At 34.2% G+C, this 18,251-nt stretch overlaps 1 protein-coding gene across 7 annotated transcripts in view; it reads left to right on the top strand.

Annotated features, from left to right (window-relative positions):
* Positions 1–18,251, top strand: part of BBS9 (Bardet-Biedl syndrome 9) — a 446,338-nt gene that overhangs the window by 117,279 nt on the left and 310,808 nt on the right. For all 7 annotated transcript variants that reach the window (XM_060156865.1, XM_060156866.1, XM_060156864.1 and 4 more), the window contains 2 exons: positions 1,580–1,763; positions 2,435–2,564. In XM_060156865.1, the coding sequence (XP_060012848.1) occupies positions 1,580–1,763; positions 2,435–2,564 (314 nt within the window). The remainder of the gene's footprint in view (positions 1–1,579; positions 1,764–2,434; positions 2,565–18,251) is intronic.

Here is an 18,251-nt window from a genome sequence, read left to right as displayed (position 1 = left end):
TTTCTTGCTATTGAGCTGTCTGAGTTTCTTATATATTTTTGTATATTAACTCCTTACTGGCTATATGGATATATTTTTTTCCATTTCATAGATTGTCTCTTCACACAATTGATTGTTTCCTTTGCTGTGCAGAGCTTTAAAAAAATTTTTTTTATTGGATAAAAGACTTTAAATTCTATAATGCTTTACAATTTTCAAAAGTTTCACACACATGATTTCATATAATCCCATAATGACCTTTTTCTTTTTTTCCCTGCAGAAGCTTTTTAGTTTGATGAAATCCCTTTTGTCTATTTTAATACTGTTGCCTGTGCTTTTGAGGTCATATCCAAAAAAATCATTGAGCTTTTCCCTATGTTTTCTTCCAATAATTTTGCAGTATCAGTTCTTATGTTTGAGTCTTTAAGCCATTTTGAATTGATTTTTGCATATGGTATGAGATAGGGGTTCATTTTCATTTCTCTGCATGTGGATATCAAGTTTTCCCAACACCATTTTTTGAAGAGACTACCATCTTGCATTGTGTGTTCTTGGAACCTTTGTCAAAGATGAGTTGACTGTAAATGCAGAGTTTTATTTCTTGGCTCCCTATTCTGTTCCACTGGTCTAGATGTTTGTTTTTTATGCCAGTTCCATGCTGTAGTTTTGTAGTATATTTTGGAATCAGGTAGTATGATGCTTCCAGCTTTGTTCTTTTTGCTCAAGATTGCTTTGGCTATTTGGAGTCTTGTGGGTTCATATGAATTTACATTTTTTTTCTATTTCTGTGAAAAATGTCATTGGAATTTTGATAGGGATTTGAATCTGTAGATCACCTTGGGTAGTAGGGACATTTTAGTAATATTAATTCTTCTAATCCATGAACATGGAATATCTTTCCATTTATTTGTGCTCTTCAATTTCTTTCACCAATGTTTTATAGTTTTTGATGCACAGATCTTCACCTCCTTGATTAAACTTATATGAGTGTTTTTGAACCACTGAATAGCTAATATCATTTGGTAAAAGATGGGGCAAAAACTATTAGAGTCTACAAAATATCAGAAATAAGGTCATAGGAAAAAAAAAGTGAATGAAGGTTAGCCAATCTTTTTTTTTAAATTTTTTTAAAAAATTATTTATTTTGTTTATTTATTTTTGGCTCTGTTGTGTCTTTGTTGCTGCATGCGGGCTTTTTGTAGTTGTGGTGAGTGGGGGCTACTCTTCGTTGACGTGCGCAGGCTTCTCATTGTGGTGGCTTGTTTTGTTGAGGAGCACAGGCTCTAGGCACGTGGGCTTCAGTATTTGTGGTACACGGGTTCAGTAGTCGTGGCTCATGGGCTCTAGAGCGCAGGCTCAGTAGTTGTGGTGCACGGGCTTAGTTGCTTCATGGCGTGTGGGATCTTCCTGGACCAGGACTTGAACCTGTGTCCTCTGCATTGGCAGGCAGATTCGTAAGCACTGCACCATCAAGGAAGCCCAAGGTTAGCCAATCTTTATGCCTGCGTTGTTGTAAAGCATTTCTTAATTGTATTGATATGACAGTGACTAAAATGTTCTGTTTTTAGCAACTAAATTGATCATAAGTTTTCCTTTGCAGGTGGATTGGACTCTAAATATTGGAGAGCAAGCCCTTGATATATGTATTGTTTCTTTCAATCAGTCAGCCTCTTCTGTTTTTGTTCTTGGTGAGAGAAACTTTTTTTGCCTTAAGGATAATGGACAAATTCGATTTATGAAGAAACTTGATTGTAGCCCAAGTTGTTTTCTCCCATATTGCTCAGGTGTGTAGAAAGATTTTCTTGTATCTCTTCCATATGTCATGACTATATTTTATACACCAAAAAAAGCCCAAATCACTCACATATATTTTAAACATTTAGGAAAATAGTTTTATACAGCACATGTAATGGAAATTTTAACTTTTAAAGTTTGAATAGAAGTGTGATATAAAGCACACATTTGGTTTTGTCAGTTATTTTACTTCATACAAAATGACTTGTAGAATTGGCCTCAGGTATGCATTAATGCTTTCCAAGATGTGGCTGTTCAAGATGCTTCTAAGAGAACATCAGACTCTTTTACAAGCAGAATGGAGCATAGTAATGCCTAATAGAATTATTTGTCTGTAGTGAATGTCTAGTAAATATTAGCTTAAATGTGTTAAATATTAATCAAGTTCATGCTTTCTAGATAAAATACAAAAATGTTGGCCACTATCTGGTTACAGTTTTTATAGTTATATATGTAGTTTTTATATACTTATAAAATTATTTTTTTCTTTTTGATATTGATAGCTTGTAGTTGAAAAATAATGTTTTATTACTTAAAATCTTTATGCATTAAGTCAAGACATTAGAATTAATTTGTATCATAAATCCTCTAAAAGGGATATAATATACTGTTGGAAATGATTGTTTTCTTATTATCCTCTTTTTCTGTCTTCAACCCATAGTTTCTGAAGGAACAATAAATACTTTGATTGGAAACCATAATAACATGTTGCATGTTTATCAGGATGTGACATTGAAGTGGGCCACTCAACTTCCCCACATTCCTGTAGCAGTAAGAGTGGGCTGTTTACAGTAAGTGGTTTAATTTAACAGTTTTTTTAAAAGAGTATCTTAAGGAATTCACTAGAAGTTTTATGGCAAATGATTTTATTAAAAAATGACAAGTGACATTGAATGTCTGCAATGGAGATAATTTAAAATATAAATTTTATTGGTAAAGAAGGATATAAAAAACCCTTAATTAGCACCTTTAATCATTTATATCTAGAATCTCTAACAAGATATTCTTTATAAATTCAAGATTTCAAGAAAATAGTTTACCTGATAGATTATTTTCTTTAAAATAGAAAAGGATTTCTTCAAGCACTTAATGGATCCCATTTAGATATCACTTATTGTTGACTGTGAGAATGTTACACTTCAAAATTTGTTTCAGAACTTATTATGTCAAACGGTGGAGAATTGCTAATGATTATGTGTTCAGGACAGTTTAGATTTTAAATAGAGCCTTTTTGCATTTAAATGAAAGACAAAATTCGTGTGTTAACATTAACTTTACAAAACTTATCAAAAATGAGAGAAATAGATATCTAACTGTGTAATTTTTCTAGTTTGTCAGTATATGAGGCAAGATCTTGACAAACTCTTTAGCATCTCAGATTATGTTTAGGAATTGAAAATCTCAATAAATGTATAGAAAAACAACTTTCTATAAAGCTTCATGTATCCCCAGATCTATTCAGTTCTGCTTATTTAGATCATTTTATTGAACATTTAAAAACCGTATGTAGAATTCTTCAGTGATGCCTATAGCATCTGATCAATGTGGCTAATCCCCCCAATTTAAGAGGTTGAATGTGGAATATTATTGTTGAGGATCAATGAAAGGCATTCATATTTGCATTAATGGTTAATCTGAAGCTTAGATGTTGGAAAAATGAAAACAATGAATATTTTAAAAATAAATTGCTTTTCATATTTATGAGAAAATACTATAATTACAATACTATAATTATAGTTGCTGGGCACTTAACACAAATTAAAGTTACTTTGTATCTGTAGAAAAATTTTAAATTTTGAGTTAGCTTTTGCAAAGTCCACCAGATGGTCTTTTAAGTTCAACCAAACACTCAGACTCACCAGACATTTTATATCAGATTTACTTATAAGGATTTAGAACAGGAAAAATATCTTGCCAGCAGGGCAACGTCAAGTAATTCTCTTTGGGGAGAGTAATTCTTGCAGCGGTCCATATATCCATCCAAGAGCTGTTCTCTTTGGCCCCCCAAGTGACAGCTTAGGTGCAAGAAGACAGATTCACACTGGTGGGTATGCAGCCCATCATGGCTTAGAGTCTTCATGCCCCTCAGGAGCCAGTATCTTTAAATACTAAAAAGTCATTGTGGTTTTTGTATGTATGTGGGGCATGGGAGAGTGATAGATAGAAAGAACTTATTGAGATCATTTAGTTGAAATACTTATATTACAGATATATTATTTACAAGGGATATGTCTATTTTAAGAGTCACCATACTCATAGAGAAGCTCAGAGATATGGCTTGCCAGAAGATATTTATGGTTACTTTATAGTTTCTGGTCCAGATGCAACTTACAAGTCAAGGGACAAATAGTAACTGAAAGTACCTTGAATAAAAAGTCAAATTTCTATATAGTGTGCAGCAAGATGCTTATATTCAAAATTAGCCTGACACACCTAAATATAGGTACTTGTAAGTGAAACTTCCTATTTCTCATAAAGATCATAATTATAAATAAGTGCAAATATTACCATTAATGATTTCCACGGTTAACATATAGCAATAATTTCTAATTATTCATTGGAAGATTTTTCTTATTTTTATGCACTTTAACATAAAAATATAGGATTAGAGTGTTTGAAGGAATTTCATTGTAACTTTTAGTAGAATCAAAAAAATTTATTACTGACTTAACTATAGCATATTTGTATTTAGAAGTTAATATCTGAAGTTAGAGCACTGAAATAATGTCACTCCTGCTTTTTATTACCTTTAGGGTTAAACTTTTTTGGTAGAAGCTTCCTTGGCTGCATGTGTTTATTTGTAAAGGAAATTGCTGCTATTTTAATATGTTTCTTTTCAATGAATAAGAAATATTGGATTTGGATCAAGTTGGTGCAATTATACTTAATAGCAGCCTTTTCTTCAGAAACTACGATGCTTTATTTCCTCCCACTCCCTCCTAGTTGGCAGTCCTAGTCCTCTCTACCTTGTTTATTATAAACCAGTTTTAAATCTGTCTTGGTTTCCTTCTTTCTTTTCAGGGTAAACGGCATTCTTGATTAGAATGTTTTTAGTCTAATTATTTTAATTTTTGTGTGTTAGACTATAGGAATGTGAAATAAATATACAGTTTACAGAATCAGAAGATCCCGAATGTGATAATGTTCTTTAAATTCTTAGCTATTACTGTTTTCCTCTCATTGCACAAAGTAGCTATGGAAGCCTGGCGGAGTATCTTACCTCTGCTATAGTTAGTTTCCCAAACGGCAAATAAAGATCATTGTTTATCGGTAACGTTATTCTCTCTAGAGATATGAAATACACCTAAAAGTAGAAGTCTATTTGAATGGACATTCAAAGTGATGGGAGCCTTTCCAAACTTTAGCTGGCAGCCACAGCCATTGTACTTTAAAATCTTGTTACAGCTCATTTTTTAGTATAAACCATTTGGTCTAGGACTACGGTGTTTTTCTTCCTAGGCTATATTCACTATAGTAACTTTTTATAACTGTCAGTATTTAATATTTTATTAAATATTAATATTTTATGCTTTCGTCTTCATTGATATAGTATTCTTGACCAGAATGTTCTCCCCATTTCTTCTCTGGATTTTCAGATTTCTTCCATCTTCGAGTCCTAACAAGTCACATAAATAAGCCTTCCTCTACCCTGATCTCCTTCTTTGAATTTCTATAATATTTATAGTATGTTGGTGACTGTTCTTTGCTTTTTCTAACTCCCCAATTTGATCATACACTGTTTTAATATAAGTACCTGTTCTACTTTTGCATATCACATTGAATAATCAGTCAGAAAGCTGAACATATGGTATATGCTCGGTAGATACATGAAAATCATTGTGGTTTGTGTGTGTCAGGGTGAGGGGTGGCTAGAAAGACCTCATAAGAGCCTTTAAAGTTTTTTTTAAATATGAAAAAATTGAGACTCATAGATGGAAGGATATTGTTTCTTTGAAGACATATTTATTAGGAGAGTTCTTAAATTTCAAAGTGACTTTTTCTTTCTTTTAGTTTAACGTTTGCTGTTAATTTGTCTTTTTTTTCCTTTGTGCTTTGTAGAAAGAGAATGTTGGCCTATATATACAGTTGCTGCTATGTTATATTTTTAAGGGTTTCCTTTGTGGCTTAATACTCCCCCTAATATTTGTAAATATTCTTGGAAATAGGGTAGAGCATAAATTATGATTTTCAGAGCTTGTGCATTGTTATTGATATTTTCCTCTGTTAATCTGTTAATCAGCAGTGGAATGTTTGTCTTTCATTACTATATTTTTCTGTCAATTTTTTGTTGAATATCTAAGTATTTTTGATTTATATATTCTAGTTCTAATTATTCAACTTATGTTTATGATAGTTATTTATTTTTTTGGTTAGTTTAAAAAATGTTGCCAGTATAAAGTGACCTTTTCTTGTGCTTTCATTTAATGTTTTCTTGCTTCTTTGTTTTGTTTTGTTTGCTTTGAGTTCACTTTGTTATTAATTATTGGTATGCTATTGTCTATGCTTTTTTAACCTGTAACTTTATTTTGGGTGTATTTCTTATAAAAAGAATTTGATTGGATTTTTCAACCCATTTTGGAGACCCATTTAAAATTGTTACATTCTATGTATTTTGTCAATTTTCAGCTTCTTTGATATTCTCTACATTTTATACTGTTTCCTTTGGTTTCCATTTCTTGTATGTGAGCTGTGGTTTCTTTGCACTTGGAATTCTTCCATGTATTAGATGTTACATACACATACATATCTCTTTTCTTTATTTTACCGTACAATATAACACCCTATACCATTCTGGGGAACATTAAATCAGCCTACTGAGGGATGAAGCACAATTAATAAGTTAAAAAATTATAATTCATGATATAAAAAGATTCACGATCTTTAACAGATATAGAAAAATACATTAAAATCACTGTATGATCATATTGCCTAGATAAAAAGTGAATGCAAATTTTAGAAACATTCTTGAAAAAAGCATTAGAATAGTTTACAATAATAATTTATAGCTGATAAAAATACATGACAGAAAAATATTGTACAATGATAAATTTTTATCGTACTGCTGTGGGCCTGGGTTCAATCCCTGGTTGGGGGAACTAAGATCCTGTGGGCCTGGGTTCAATCCCTGGTTGGGGGAACTAAGATCCTGTAAGCCACATGGCTGGAAAAAAAAAAAAAAAGATAAAACTCAAGCATTATTTAAAGTTACCTCAATCTTACCATCCAGAATTGACATTTGTTAGCACCTGTTAAACATCAAGCCTGATATTTTTGTCTACAGATATGCCAGTTAGGCACAGAATAAAATTTACAAAGCAGAATCATATGTTTTTTATATATGTTTATTTTATGTTCTAAGAGAAAAAAGAAATAGATAAAATGGAAGGAATAAATGAATTTTACATAGATATTTATTCACAACAATGTATTTCAGTTTCTAAAAGACCCCTCTAAGTATAGAAAAAAAGTAAAAGGTTGATATTTTCAATTTTTTAAAGTGGTATTTCAACTTTTGGCAGTGTCCATTGACTCCTGTTATAAAAGATAAGGAAAACAGCAACTTATGCTTTCTTCTTCTTCTCACCAAGTTCTGACATTGTTGGTATCTTACTATTATTTATTTTGTCAAAGTTTAAAACATTTACATACATTTTAGTAATCACTATTTTTAGTCCTTTATTCTATCCTCTCAAAGCTCACTGCCAATTCTTTTACCGTTTCTGAATTATCTTGATTTACTTCTTGGTTAGTTGAATTCAATCATCCGGTAGATTTGAGGAAAGCCTTATAAGTCTTCTTACAATCTTGAGAGTTTATTGCTTTTATACTTGAAGGTTATCTTAGCTTCCCCCAGAATTTTGGAACCTCCATTTGGTGTTGACAGTTACTGTGGTAAAGTCTGAGGCTGGCTGAACTTTTCTTAAAACTTCTTATTGAATGAATTGCTTTTTCTTCCTGGATGCTCATATCTGACTAATTTTTTTAAATCCTTAAAAGACTGTAAATTCACTAGCATTATCATCAGTTGATTAATTTTGTATGTATCAGTTTGTTCTAGAACAAGGTGAGATTTGATAGATTCAAGTTTTTGTTCATTTCAGAAAAATTTTCTTCCATAAGACTTTGAATATTGGTTCTGGACTACCAGTTCAGTTTTCTTAATCAGTATCATTATTATAAATATATTAAGCTTACATTGTCTTTCAAATCTAGCATCACCTCATTAATTGTCAATTTTTTTCTATTTTGATTTGTGTGATTTTTATCCATGTCTTTCTACCATGCTCTTATGTTTGTTTTTATTTTATTTTATTTTTTCTTGTTATTGCTCCTTGGATTTATCCTGTATGGGACTCTCTGTGCTTCCTGGACTTGATTAACTATTTCCTTTCCCATATTAGGGAAGTTTTCAACTATAATCTCTTCATATATTTTCTCAGTCCCTTTCTTTTTCTCTTCTTCTTCTGGAACCCCTATAATTCGAATGTTGGTGTGTTTGATGTTGTCCCAGAGGTGTCTGAGACTGTCCTCGGTTCTTTTCATTCTTTTTTCTTTATTCTGCTCTGCAGTAGTTATTTCCACTGTTTTATCTTCCAGGTCACTTATCCGTTCTTCTGTCTCAGTTATTCTGCTATTGATCCCTTCTAGAGTATTTTTAATTTCATTTATTGTGTTGTTCACCATTGGTTTCATCTTTAGTTCTTCTAGGTCCTTGTTAAATGTTGCTTGCATTTTCTCTATTCTATTTCCAAGATTTTGGATCATCTTTACTGTCATTATTCTGAATTCTTTTTCAGGTAGACTGCCTATTTCCTCTTCATTTGTTAGGTCTGGTGGGTTTTTATCTTGCTCCTTCATCTGCTGTGTGTTTTTCTGTCTTCTCATTTTGCTTATCTAACTGTGTTTGGGGTCTCCTTTTTGCAGACTGCAGGTTCGTAGTTCCCATTGTTTTTGGCGTCTGTCCCCAGTGGCTAAAGCTGGTTCAGTGGGTTGTGTAGGCTTCCTGGTGGAGGGGACTAGTGCCTGTGTTCTGGTGGATGAGGCTGGATCTTGTCTTTCTGGTGGGCAGGTCCACGTCTGGTAGTGTGTTTTGGGGTGTCTGTGGACTTATTATGATTTTAGGCAGCCTCTCTGCTAATGGGTGGGGTTGTGTTCCTGTCTTGCTAGTTGTTTGGCATAGGGGGTCCAGCACTGTAGCTTGCTGGTTGTTGAGTGAAGCTGGGTGTTGGTGTTGAGATGGAGATCTCTGGGAGATTTTCGCCGTTTGATATTACATGGAGCTGGGAGGTCTCTTGTGGACCAGTGTCCTGAAGTTGGCTCGCCCCCCACAGAGGCACAGCACTGACTCCTGGCTGCAGCACCAAGAGCCTTTCATCCACATGGCTCAGAATAAGAGGGAGAAAAAGTAGAAAGAAAGAAAGAAAGAGGATAAAAGAAAATAAGATAAAATAAGATAGTTATTAAAATAAAAAATAATTATTAAGAAAAAAATTTTTTAAAAAGTAAAAAAAACAGATGGATAGAACCCTAGGACAAATGGTGAAAGCAAAGCTACACAGACAAAATCTCACACAGAAACATACACACTCACAAAAAGAGGAAAAGGGGAAAAAATCATAAATCTTGCTCTCAAAGCCCACCTCCTCAATTTGGGATGATTCGTTGTCTATTCATGTATTCCACAGATGCAGGGTACATCAAGTTGATTGTGGAGCTTTAATCCGCTGCACCTGAGGCTGCTGGAAGAGCTTTCCCTTTCTCTTCTTTGTTCTCACAGCTCCCAGGTGCACAGCTTTGGATTTGGCCCTGCCTTTGCGTGTAGGTCACCGGAGGGCGTCTGTTCTTCGTTCAGACAGGACGGTTTTAAAAGAGCCGCTGATGCGGGGGCTCTGGCTCACTCAGGCCGGGGGGAGGGAAGGGTGTGGATGTGGGGCGAGCCTGCGGCGGCAGAGGCCGGCGTGACGTTGCAGCAGCCTGAGGCGCGCCGTGCGTTCTCCCGGGGAAGTTGTCCCTAGATCACGGGACCCTGGCAGTAGCGGGCCGCACAGGCTCCCGGGAAAGGAGGTGTGGAGAGTGACCTGTGCTCGTGCACAGGCTTCTTGGTGGCGGCAGCAGCAGCCTTAGCGTCTCATGCCCGTCTCTGGGGTCCGCGCTGTTAGCCGTGGCTTGCGCCTGTCTCTGCATCTCCTTTAAGCAGTGCTCTTAATCCCCTCTCCTCGCGCACCAGGAAACAAAGAGGGAAGAAAAAGCCTCTTGCCTCTTCGGCAGGTCCAGACTTTTCCCCGGACTCCCTTCCGGCTAGCCGCGGTGCACTAACGCCCTGCAGGCTGTGTTCACGCCGCCAACGCCAGGCCTCTCCCGGCGCTCCGACCGAAGCCCGAGCCTCAACTCCTAGCCCCGTCCGCCCCAGTGGGTGAGCAGACAAGCCTCTCAGGCTGGTGAGTGCTGGTCGGCCCTGATCGTCTGTGCGGGAATCTCTCCGCTTTTCCCTCCCCACCCCTGTTGCTGTGCTCTCCTCCATGTCTTCGAAGCTTTCCCCCTCCGGCACCTGCAGTCTCCGCCTGCGAAGGGGCTTCTAGTGTGTGGAAACGTTTCCTCCTTCACAGCTCCCTCCCACTGGTGCAGGTCCCGTTCCTATTCTTTTGTCTCTGTTTATTCTTTTTTCTTTTGCCCTACCCAGGTACCTGGGGAGTTTCTTGCCTTTTGGGAGGTCTGAGGTCTTCTGCCAGCGTTCAGTAGGTGTTCTGTAGGAGCTGTTCCACGTGTAGATGTATTTCTGATGTATCTGTGGGGAGAAAGGTGATCTCCGCGTCTTACTCTTCCGCCATCTTCCCCCTCTCCCCGTTATTGCTCCTAATGTGGCTTTCATCCCTCCAGTTTGTGTTTGTGCTTTTCAAACAAAGAAAAAATTATGTTTCTTTCATTTCATTGATACAGTAGTAGCTGTTTGTCTGATTTCTTCATTTATTTCCATAGAAAGTTCTTGCTATGGATATTTAATGCTTTTTGCTTATGTTCCAGTCTCCCTCATCTCTTTTACTTTATTTGCAATTTCTACACAAAGGTCCTTTGTTCATTACTTTGCAATTATTGCTCATTTTTAAAATGATGGCAGCAATTTACTAAGAATCATGTGGGAAGTGATGGGAGAGAGTAATGAACTCGGACCACCTGAGTCTTTCACCTTCTCATTGTGTTTAATTTCTCCGTTGCCCTGGTGGTCCATCTCCCTCAGTTTTCAGGGTTTGAGAGGTGGATGAGTCTAACAGAAGTCCCCCTGTATCTCCAGTCACCGGCTGTTGGTGTTAAAAATCAGTGGCTGCTCCTTGTCCTCTTACCTTCATTGGTTAGGAAGCTAGCTGATTGATAAATGTATCTTATACTTCTAATGTATCTTTCTATTTTTAAAAATTTTTTATTGAAATATAGTTGATTTACAATGTTGTGTTAGTTTCAGGTGTAAGGAAAAGTGAATCGGTTATACATATGTATATTATATATATTTTATATATATTCTTTTTTAAGATTTTTTTCCTTTATAGGTTAAAATATTTTTTTGAATTTTATTTTATTTATTTTTTTATATAACAGGTTCTTATTAGTTATCTATTTTATACATATTAGTGTATATATGTCAATCCCAATCTCCCAATTCATCCCACCACCCCCCACCCCCCGCCCATTACAAGATATTGAGTAAAGTTCCTTATGCTATCCAGTAGGTCCTTGTTGGTTATCATTACTGTGGTTTTCTATATTCCATTTCCTGCATCCCACCTGTACCCTTAGATCTCATTATGTTAGTCTAGGGCCTAACTCTGTATACCTCTGTGCTTGAGGTCTGAGAAGCATGTGTCAGCTCTTGGCATCCTATCTTATTACAGTACAGAATTTAAAATGTTCAGCCTCAATAAAACAGATAAACAACAAGGACCTACTGTATAGCACACGGAACTCTATTTAATAGCTTGTAATAGTCTATAATGGAAAAGAATCTGAAAAAGAATAGACATAAATATATATATGTGTATAACTGAATCACTTTGCTGTATACCTAGAACATTGTAAATCAGCTGTACTTTAATAAAAAAAATAAGATGTTCGGCCTCCAAATTTGCTGATTGTGACTGTAGTGATGTCCTTGTTCAGTTTCCCCTTTTTCTGATGGGGGCACTGTTATTGTCATACTTTCTGCTGTTTTTTGGTGAGTTTTGAGGGGTTTTGCTGTGCCGTCTTTGGCTGGAAGTCGTTTTTTTTTTTTTATCAGTTGATGTTTATTGTTGCTGGGGAGAGAATTATGGAAAACTTGATTTTTGTTGTGTTGTAAGTAACTAGTTCTTTGTGTGTGGTTGCTTGAAGAATGTTTTTCATTTTTTTTCTGTAAATGCCACATTTGTCACTATATATTTGTATGACATTATTTTCCTTGATTTAGTTGGGAACGTGGTGGATTTAATCTGTTTAGACTATTTGTTTGGCTGCTGAAGAAAGCTTCCTTATATTGCATGTTTGATTATTCTTTCAGTTCTGTTTGATATAGTCCATCCTTCAGGGAAATGAATATTGTTTGGTTGGCTATTTATTTTCTGTTCCCCATGTCCACTATGTTCTTCATAATTTTTATTTCTTTGTCATTTTTCTTCCTGTTTTCTGGGAGAGTGTCTGAATTTTGTGTTCTGTATCAGTGCTTCCACAGCATTTTCTCTGTCTACCATTGGAGATTCTTTTAGCCTACTGAAGTGATATCTTTCTCCCTTCCGCATGCCTCCCTCCTCCTGCATCTTTGCTATTATTAACCAGTGTAGTACATGGCAGGCTATAATTCCCATGATGTACTTGTGCCAGGTATGTCTTACTTTGAAACCTGTTTTTAGTGTTTATTTTGGAATTCTGTCTCTGAGCATATAATATGCTACTATTAATTTCTGTCCTTTACTTAGCCAGTTGTTTTATAGAATTTGTTACCTCTGTATGGATATAGATAGTGTATAGAGGCCAAGGGCAGTGGCAGAAGTGGGAAAGGTTCCAACGGGTAGGGATAAAATACCTTGCTTCCATAATAGGTCAGGTTTGAGTAGTAAAAGATGTCAGCATAGTTTTATGGTTCCTATGGAACCTGGGTTTGTGAACCAGATTAGGGTAGGTGTTGAGATTAGGGAAGAAGAATAAAACATCTTCCTACCTTTGTTCAGTTGGTCTCTATGAAGTGAAGCTGGGGTGTGGCATAAGCTAAAGCTGCGTTTTTGGCTTTATCTACCTGATAATTAGTCTAAATTTCTTTTAGATTCTGAATTTACAGTTTATGGGATTGTTTTCTACACTTTCCTCCCTTTTTCCAATGATTTTATGTCTGTGTCTTTGTCTCTTTTCAACTCCTGCATGGCCATTTTAGTTAGCTATTGGAGAGACTGCATGAGGACTGTTGCCATATTGAATTGAACATTTCAGAAGAGCCTTAGGATCATATCATTAAATTGCAGAGAAAAATCTAGTTGGAAATTAGATTTGAATACTACTGAATTTAGGGATTCTTTTGGAGAAATTGGCTTTTTTCCAGTTCTGACTACCATTTAATTTCCAAAAATAATTTTGGTTCAGGCTAGAGATTGAGCAGAATAGTGAGTTTTTTGGGAAAAAAAAAATAAAATGGCAACCTTTTTAGAAAGATATGGTCCTTGAAATGTGGCTGAGCTCTAACTTTTACACAGAATATATCACTGTCTTTAGTAATTGGGTATCCCACTGTACTTTCTGACTGGTTCATATCTGGTCTTGTTTCGTGCAGTGTTCATTATAGATGAATTCTAGATCAATTGAAAGAATTTGCATACCCTCATAAAGTGTAACATAGTGGGTTTTGACATTAATTTGATTGTTTTCATAACCTTCCATTTTTCTCACCATAATGTAGCATTTGTATTCTTTTGGTGAGTTTTAAAAATTTTGTAGTTGATTGTAATTGGTGCTTTTGGCATTGTAATTAAATTAAGCTTAATTTAGCTCATTTTAGTGTGATGAAGCTTACTGATTTTCAGTGTTTTCACTATTAGTTTTTCCTGAGAAGTCTAATTCCTTCCCCTATTTTTATTTGCTTGTTTACTGTTTGTTTTGCTTTTTCCTTTCATTTGGGAAGTAAAAAATATCTTTTCTGTATTAATAGTGATAAATCAGTTTTAAAGAAACCCATTGCGACTTAAGTGGCATAAGATGATAATTGGGTTGTTAACCAGAAATATTAATATTATATAATATATTATGTGATAAATAAATATAAATATAAATAGGGCGAGAGAACCCTCATCAGAAAAGGGGAGTTTCAGTTTGGGACATGGTGGGCCTGCTAGTGTAACACAATAGATTATAACTTAATGTAAGGAGATATGGGGGAAGGAAGAGAAAGAAGAACAGAATTTATCATATTTGTTTTTTTTTTTCTTTCTCTTATTGTTGATACCTCAGTAACCATGATTTAGACAAATTGTTTATGTCAATTCTATTGAAAAATTTTGGGAGTAAAATGAATTGCTTTACTTTTGATGGTCATCATTAATTGTATGCATATACAGTATTTCTATTGTGTATGGTCAAGGTCTTTAAAGAGGTGATTTCTAGATTTTATGTTGATTGGCTTTTATATCATTTGAACAAGAATTGTGCTTGTAAAGTCCTTATAACCATGTAGCTAAACCATGGTTGACCTATGGCCTATCAATATGCTGCTTTATGAACTGTAGTATTGCTCCTTAGATAAGTATTTTATTCACATGGAAAAGACTTGCAGTAATCTTATAAATAAATTAAAAAGCCATGTCTTTATTGTTATTTATCAGTTGAGGTTATAATCCTTAGAAAAACTTTCCTTATGAAAGTTAGAAATCTTTTGCTGTGGTCTCATGTTTTCATTATCATTTTATTTTTTATGTAGTAATGTAAAACACAGCATCCTCCATTCTCATGAAAAGTTTAATAGTAATTACAGTTGCAGATTGTTTGACTTTGGTACATTCCATAGCAAATCTGTTTAATTTGTCTGCCAGAGGTTTTAGAAACACTCTACAGCCAAAGATAAGGAGTTGCACTTAGAATGCTAGTTGGGTTTATTCTTTTGTGTTTTATAAATTAAATATTTTAATGGTAGAATTTGTCTTATTACCATGTATTTCCACTGCAAAATTTCTTTAGACATACTGTCATTGAGGCTGTGAACTTCTCTTAAAAGGAAGTGCTCAGTCTCAAAAAAAAAAAATCTATATGGAAAAGCCTTGTGTTTTGGTTTCTGATTCTCTGTCCCATACTGATATGAGAGTTAATTTCATAGTGGATGAGGGGGCTGGCAGAGGGGTTAGTTGTTCAATAGAGTGGTAGCAGCAGGAAAGTGTTTTGCTTTTCACTAGTTAGGGTGAGTTTTGTCTTTTAATAAATGCATAGCTCCTTGGCCCTTTGGTCTTGGAGATTATTTGTATCAGGTTGGTGACTTTGCTTTCATCTTTCTTGGAAATACGTGCATCTTTCTTGGAAATATATAATTTTACATTTTCCCTCCTCACTTGAAATACTCTGGTTTCAAAGATAGAATGAGGCTTTAAATTTATTTCTAAATTATTAAAAAATATTTATATTTCCAAGATAAAAAAAGTTACATTTTCTAAGTTGCTTACTGGAGAATATAAAAGAGAAACAAAGTTATTTTTTGAGGTAATATTAGGTTATATTCTGCTACTAATAACTTTGGAACTTTTAATGAACTTATTTCTTTTAACTCGTTAACCGGTATATGGTCTATACTTTTGAACTAGCATTGGAGTGCATATCTGGGATATTGCCAAAATAAAAAAGGGTGTATGTAAATATATAAATCTTACTCTATAAGCTAAAGTTGGATGCCTTAAAATTAGAATCAACTGTTATCTGAAAGAAAATACAAGAATATAGCAGTACATATTTATTGCCTGGTGTGTACTGGCATCTTTGTATCATTAGGCTCTTAAATTCTAAAAAGAACTACATTAGTAACTCATTCAAAACTTCTGAAGTGTTTAATAGTTTAGAAATCTTCACTAACTCCCTACATCTTTAAAAAACAGATTGGGGAGAGTGATGGTGCATTATTTCAAGAGACTGGAATACTAAATAAAATTACCAAAAAAAGGGCTTGAAAAATATAATATAGTCAAGCAATCATGTTATCATTTAAGTCCTGTTTATAACTTTAACTTGAAACTGGTAAGTAAATGAAATTTTGCCTGCTAAAATAGGGCTTTATCTCTCAATTATCTGACCTCTGTGACACACGGAATCTATCACTGAATAGATAGGAGGGTTCCCACGTATTCTAAAATGGGGATCTGTATTCAGTGGTTTTCCTGCCTGTAGATAAAGTCTACTAACTTTTGTTCACTGAAATGCAGTTTACTATTTAAAATAAGTATAAAATAGAAACAGAGTTACTACCTGCTTTATTGATATGCTAAAAAAAGAAAGATTCAGATGCCCATATAATTTGTTTTGAGTGTATAATATTTAAAACCGTAGAGAAAACTGTACTAATTCAAAGTTAAAGTGTTTTTGTTTTAATTAAGTAGGTGACAGAATGCCATTGTTGAACATTAATTCATTAATGTAGAACATATGTTCTAATTAGAGCTTATGTTCAAATCTTGATAAGCCTTGGCTATGTGAAAACTTTGCTTAGTGCAGAAAGAAAGATTTATTATACTTTTTTCCCCTTGTAGTTCATCAAAAAGTCATCTTTAATTTTCCAATGTTTTTAGAGTGAGAGTATTTTAATATTTGTAGATAGCATGTATTACATATTATGAAGATGTTTTAGAGCATACATTGATTGTCTAATTAGTAATGTGTTTTTTCACCATAACACTATTCCAAGAGTCCATATGATAATAATAACTAATATTTATTTCACTTACTCTGCACCAGGCAGTATTCTAAGTGCTTTATACATAGTAATTTATTTAATTCTTCTAAGAATTGCTCCTATTATTAATATTATTACCATTCCCATTTTATCGGTGATAAAACTGAGGCATAGAAAGATCAGTAATATGCCGGAGCTCATAATCAAACATGTAAACAACTAATTATAGCATAAATAGTTTAATGTTCCAACATAGAAAAGCAGGAAGTGATAGGGCCCTTCAGAATATTTAGTCTACCATGCTACTAGAAGTCAAAGTCCCAACTCTTTTTGTTTCTACTAAAAAACTCTCATACCTTTTTTTCTCTAGAACAATTGCTTCCCTTTCATATTAGTGCTATCCAATATTCAATCTAATGACAGTATATTGTTTGAATTATAAATGATAAACATTTGAAAAACCAGAAGGTAGAAGCCTAAAACAAAAGTGATTACTTTTGGAGTGTGGAACTGAGAGGTGGAAGAATCTGGATATGTTCTTTAAATAACATTTAGGAAGCCTAAGGTATTCTGGAAATCATCTTCAGTCTTTGGAAAAACAGTGATGCTGCCAAGGCTCTTTCATTTAAATCTAAAATAGTTTAGATGTATTAATATAGATATAAATATTTTGGAATGAATAAAAAGTGAAAGATAAATTATTAAGTATTTTAATTAAGAAGAACAGCGTAGAAAATTATTCCTTTTTTCTTTTTATTTAAAAGAAAAGTTATGGTTTGTAAATTAGAAATTACTAGTATTCAGTTATCAAAATACAATGAAAAAAATAATACCTTTTATCTCTCACTTATACTTATTTCCAACAGCAAATTTCTCTCTTCTTATCCCATCTTGTTACCTTCATATTTCAAATGAGTAGGAACAGTTCATATTAATTGAACATTTAAAAATTTTTCTTGGAAGGGAAATTATTCTGATTTGGACCATATAACAATTTACCTTTAGCAATGAATTTTGCAATAACTCTGAACATTTAGGAATATAAAAATTCTACATTTCCCTTCTTTTAAAAAAAACTTTGTTAATGATGGAGAAAGCATATATGACATCTTTCAAGATCTGTAGTTGGAAAAAAAATTCTCTACTTTGCAAAGCCTCAGCTATGCCCATACTGTGTGAATGCAGCATGGAGCTAGTGTGTGAGTGATCAAGCAGCAGGAACAGTTTCTATGGAAACAATTTTCAGAGTACTTAAAGTTCAGCAGAAAAATATGAAAAATTAAAACACAATCACATTGGAAGTAATGGGCAGATGGAGATAAAAAAGTTATCTTGCCGCTTTTTAAAATTTCTACAGGCTTCCAGATGGTAGGAAATGCTTTGTTCTTCCCTCCTGCCCATCTGTTGTTCTTTAGTGTAACTGACATCACCACAACTACTGCAACCATTAAAGCATCACCATATAAAAATGGCAAAATTTAGAATGTACTGCATAGTTTTATGGAAAGAAGATTACAAGAATCAAAGTTATAGTTTGTTGAAAGATTTGCTATTTTATTTTTTGGTGTGTGTGGCGTAGTGGTATGATAGAAGTAATGCCCAG

Source organism: Lagenorhynchus albirostris, chromosome 8, assembly GCF_949774975.1.
Source record: "Lagenorhynchus albirostris chromosome 8, mLagAlb1.1, whole genome shotgun sequence".
NCBI classification, from domain to species: Eukaryota; Metazoa; Chordata; class Mammalia; order Artiodactyla; family Delphinidae; genus Lagenorhynchus; species Lagenorhynchus albirostris.
This window is presented reverse-complemented; position numbering and strand designations above follow the sequence as displayed.